General features: G+C 31.3%; 1 protein-coding gene across 1 annotated transcript; it reads right to left on the bottom strand.

Annotated features, from left to right (window-relative positions):
* Positions 1-675: 675 nt before the first annotated feature.
* On the bottom strand, positions 676-1,556 carry LOC149209338 (uncharacterized). Its single transcript, XM_089394255.1, has 2 exons — positions 1,073-1,556; positions 676-962 (listed from the first exon to the last, which is right to left on the bottom strand). The coding sequence occupies exons 1-2, from the start codon at positions 1,184-1,186 to the stop codon at positions 840-842; spliced, it is 237 nt and encodes a 78-aa protein (XP_089250381.1). The 5' UTR covers positions 1,187-1,556; the 3' UTR covers positions 676-839.
* Between the last annotated feature and the right edge of the window lie 2,480 nt (positions 1,557-4,036).

Here is a 4,036-nt window from a genome sequence, read left to right as displayed (position 1 = left end):
GTTAATTTGGTTTAGCTATAAGAATTTAGAGTAAATTGTAGAATGTAGTTAATTGGTAGAGGATTTGTTTAGAGTAAATTGTAGAATGTAGTTAATTGGTAGAGGATTTGTTTGGTGGTATAATTTTTATTAAAAATTTAATTATGGAACAGTTAATTGTAAATTTTTATTAAAAATTATAATTATTAAAATGTATAAATGAATTCAATTTTTTTAAAAATTTCAATAACTCCTTAAAACACTTCCATTCTCCAACTCCAAATTATTCTAGATATTATAAAGTTGGGAAAATATCCTATCAAAACACTTCAATTATCCAAATTATATACAGAATTCTGCATATTATACCGCTGGGAAAATATCATCCCATCAAATGTGGGACACAATTGAGAAAAAAAAAAATGATAAAAAAACCAAAAACATTGAACATTTCAATTCTGCAAATTATATACCGAATTCTGCATATTATACCGCTGGGGAAAAATTGTGAAAAAAATGCACAAAAAATAAAAAGCATTTTAAAATACAAACTGCCAGCATTGCGACTCCATGATACAGATTCTGTGCTGTAAAGGTTTTTAATGGCCCTCTGAATTTGTGTCATTAGAATCCACGATTTTGGGCGATTTTAGCAGAATTCGAATGCCCAAATTTTGGCGAGCTAAAACTGTGGGATAATCATTAAAAAATAATCGGAAGAATTAAATTAAAGAAATTGTTCAGGAAATACAAAGAAGGGAAAGTCGTCCAAAAATATAATTTAAATGAATATATTTTACATAATTTATCACATCAGTGAAATTCAATTTGCTGGCTGGTTAAGTTCATCCTCACAGCAATCAGAACCTAACCAACGTCTCATAGCAGTGGAGACCGTCAAATTCAGGGGCAAACTTTACTGTCGTCCGTTCCTCCTTTGCTTTTCTATTTAATTCACCGCCCTGCCGACTGTAACTCTGATCCTGTGAACCCAAAAACCACCATAATTAGAAACCCTAACCCCAAGAAACAGTAACCCCTCCCCTCTTTGCAGAACCCAAAATGATGAAGAAGCAATTTTTCATATACTTACATGATGGCCATCCGTATCTGATGTTGATGGAAGGCGATGAGATTCGAACCTGCAGAAAGCCCCAATTGCGGCAACCGCAGCTGCTATTGTGAACACAGGCGTATTCACTGCCATTTTTTTGACTTCTTTATCTGCTGATTTGCCACAAATTTGTATGAATCGCCGAAACAGAGATTGATACTCCCTTCAGTTGACACCGAATTCTGAGTACAGTGTGAAAATTGCAGAGATTCGGACAGAAATTCCCGATTTCAAAAGCATTCAGACGATATTGACTGATAAAGCAGGGAGGAAGTGGAGGGCAGTAAATAGGAGAGAAAGGCGCGAGTCAGTATTTAGGCGGGTTTCCAAATTCAAAATGAGTGATGTATGGATGGTATGCGGGCGATGGTATGACATGGGACGGCGGGTTTCCAAATTCAAAATGAGTGATGTATGGATGGTATGCGGGTGGATGAATGCGAATGCGAATACATACGGAATCGGAATTCGTTCGCCGGAGAAATGATGCACACCGCTGACCGCCAAAGCCGATGTCAGAACCCGCTTCCCAACACTGTACTTAAGGTCTCTTAAGAGTGCATTTATAATGCTATAGTCCATGAAATAGCACTTGCCGAATTATGACAAGTTTCATATATATATATAATAACTGATTTGCCACCTTACGTGGGAAAACTTCAGTGTCCTTTATTGTTCACTAAATTATTTAATGTAGCAGACTCAATAAATCAATTAGTATCAAGATTCACCTATATTGGAAACTTGCTAATTGGCTGCATTATGTAATTTGCAATGAAGGCTGCCTGTAGAGGACAACTACTCAATGCTCTATTTGCTAAATAAATTGAATGCTTTTGTGGCATGTCGCATAACAGATTAAGCCTTGCTCGGAACCCTTTTTTCATTAAAGCACAGTTGTAATCGTTAAATCCTAATTGTAACTGACAGTGAGTCGTGACACCTGAATACCTAACTGCACCTATTATTGAACACAACCTGATTTCTTCAAATTCTTGGTTTTTTTCATTTTGTACTTTTGTAAGCTCCATGAGAACTTCCAAGGATTCGTCCTCAAAACCAAACTCGAGTGATAATCTAGTTAATACTATGTTTGTAAAATAATGTATGTAATCTAGTGACTACATTATCTCATTGACAAAAATCTCTATTAGCCTTCCTCGAGTTGTTCTACATTTGAAGAGTGTAGGATAGGGAAGCATTGACCATGTGTTGTATTGGGTAAACATATACTCAAATAGACTTGAAGAGAATATGATAATGGGCATAATCTAATTTAATGTCACAGCCTAGCTAGGCCAACCTCAAATTGATGTTTGATCTACTAGACTCATTGAGATGGATTTATGTGTAAGACCTCTTTATGTGTGAGACATGAGAGCCTTCTCTAGAGCTATTAGACTATTTAGTTTTAGGAGGCGTACACATCTTTCCTTATTTAGTTGTACCAAATTTACAAAAACTTGAAATAAGTTGTGGTGAAACACAAATTTAATTGCTTGTTTTTCTAAATTTGATGTTTTCTTTATTGGGTTCTATAAACTTATATTAGCAATTGATTTCTTTACCAGGGTATATAAATTTATAATTTTTATTCACAAGAGAATTGGTTTATGGTGGATTTCAAAAGTTGGATTTTGCCTATTTGCAAATTTTCACCTTTTTCATTGTATTGACTTTACATGCTTGCACCTATAGTTGTGCTTGAATAGTATACTTTTGCATTGGATTTTGGAATTTAGTTTTATGTTTGGTAGTTATAGAGGTATAGGAAGATTCTAGGTTTGCGAAATTTGCAATTTCATTTATTACATTAAAAGTGCATATTAGTTATGCCACATTCCCAAAATTATGCATTTTGGGTCTTCTGAATTTTACCGAAATACATTGTTTTTTTTAGAATCGAAGTTTTATGTATTCTATTATGGTGATTTCGAATGATATTATATGGATTTCTTTATTGGGCCACAGTGAATTTATGTATCACTCTTAAGTTAACTTAATTGAGTTGTATTTAATTTAATTTGTGGACTTTGGGTGAATAATCACAAATAATATAATCAAAGTAAGAGGTTTAATCATGTTGACACATGGAGCGTTTGTGCTGCATTATTTAATTCCTCAACTAGGAAAGCTAATTTTGAAGCCTGCACTTTTCAATTTTGGAGATTCCAATTTTAAAATAATAATATATATTTATAAATAATATATTAAATATTAATATTTATTTAAAATTATTTACCTATATGTTAAATATATAGTTTATGTTGTTAATGTTTTTGTTAAATTAAAAATTTCATAAATAACTATTCAACTTAATATTGTTTTGGCTAATAAATATAGTTTGGATTTTACTACTAACAAATTTGTTTATTATTTAGTCATTATCATTTAAATGTATTGATTCTATACCGGTGAAATAATGATAAGAAAATAATGTTTTCATAAGATGATGAGTAGGTCGGTTTCCCGATTTTCTTCATCCAGGTATTATTAACCTCTTATATGATTTATTTAAAATTTTATTTGATTTTTTATTTTAATTTCAATTATTTGATCCTATAATATTGTAATTACTATACATTTCTCTATATTTTATATATAAAGCTCAATATTCACCTTAATGAGTTGTAAAACTTAATAGTCACTATAATGAGTTCTAAAGGACACCTTTAAATTTCCATATTTTGAAGTCTCTTATAATTTATAATTTAATAGTGTGAATTTGGTCTTTGACATGGATGGTATTACCAAATTGTTACAATCCGGGTTAAAGCTTGGATTATTAAAAGCCTTGATTTTTATAAGATCTTTTCATTTTGTTTAACTTATTTTTTATTTTTATTTATTTTTTAAATGAAACTTATATTTTAACCATGAGATTTTAAAAAACATGAGATTGATACCTTTGTTTGAAGATGATTTTTTTTGGTAATTTATTAA

Source organism: Pinus tabuliformis, chromosome 1_2 (assembly GCF_031772625.1).
Source record: "Pinus tabuliformis cultivar Carrire ecotype Pingquan chromosome 1_2, CPIR1, whole genome shotgun sequence".
Classification (NCBI taxonomy): Eukaryota; Viridiplantae; Streptophyta; class Pinopsida; order Pinales; family Pinaceae; genus Pinus; species Pinus tabuliformis.
The sequence above is the reverse complement of the archived record's forward strand: the minus strand, read 5'-3'. Positions and strand labels throughout refer to the sequence as shown.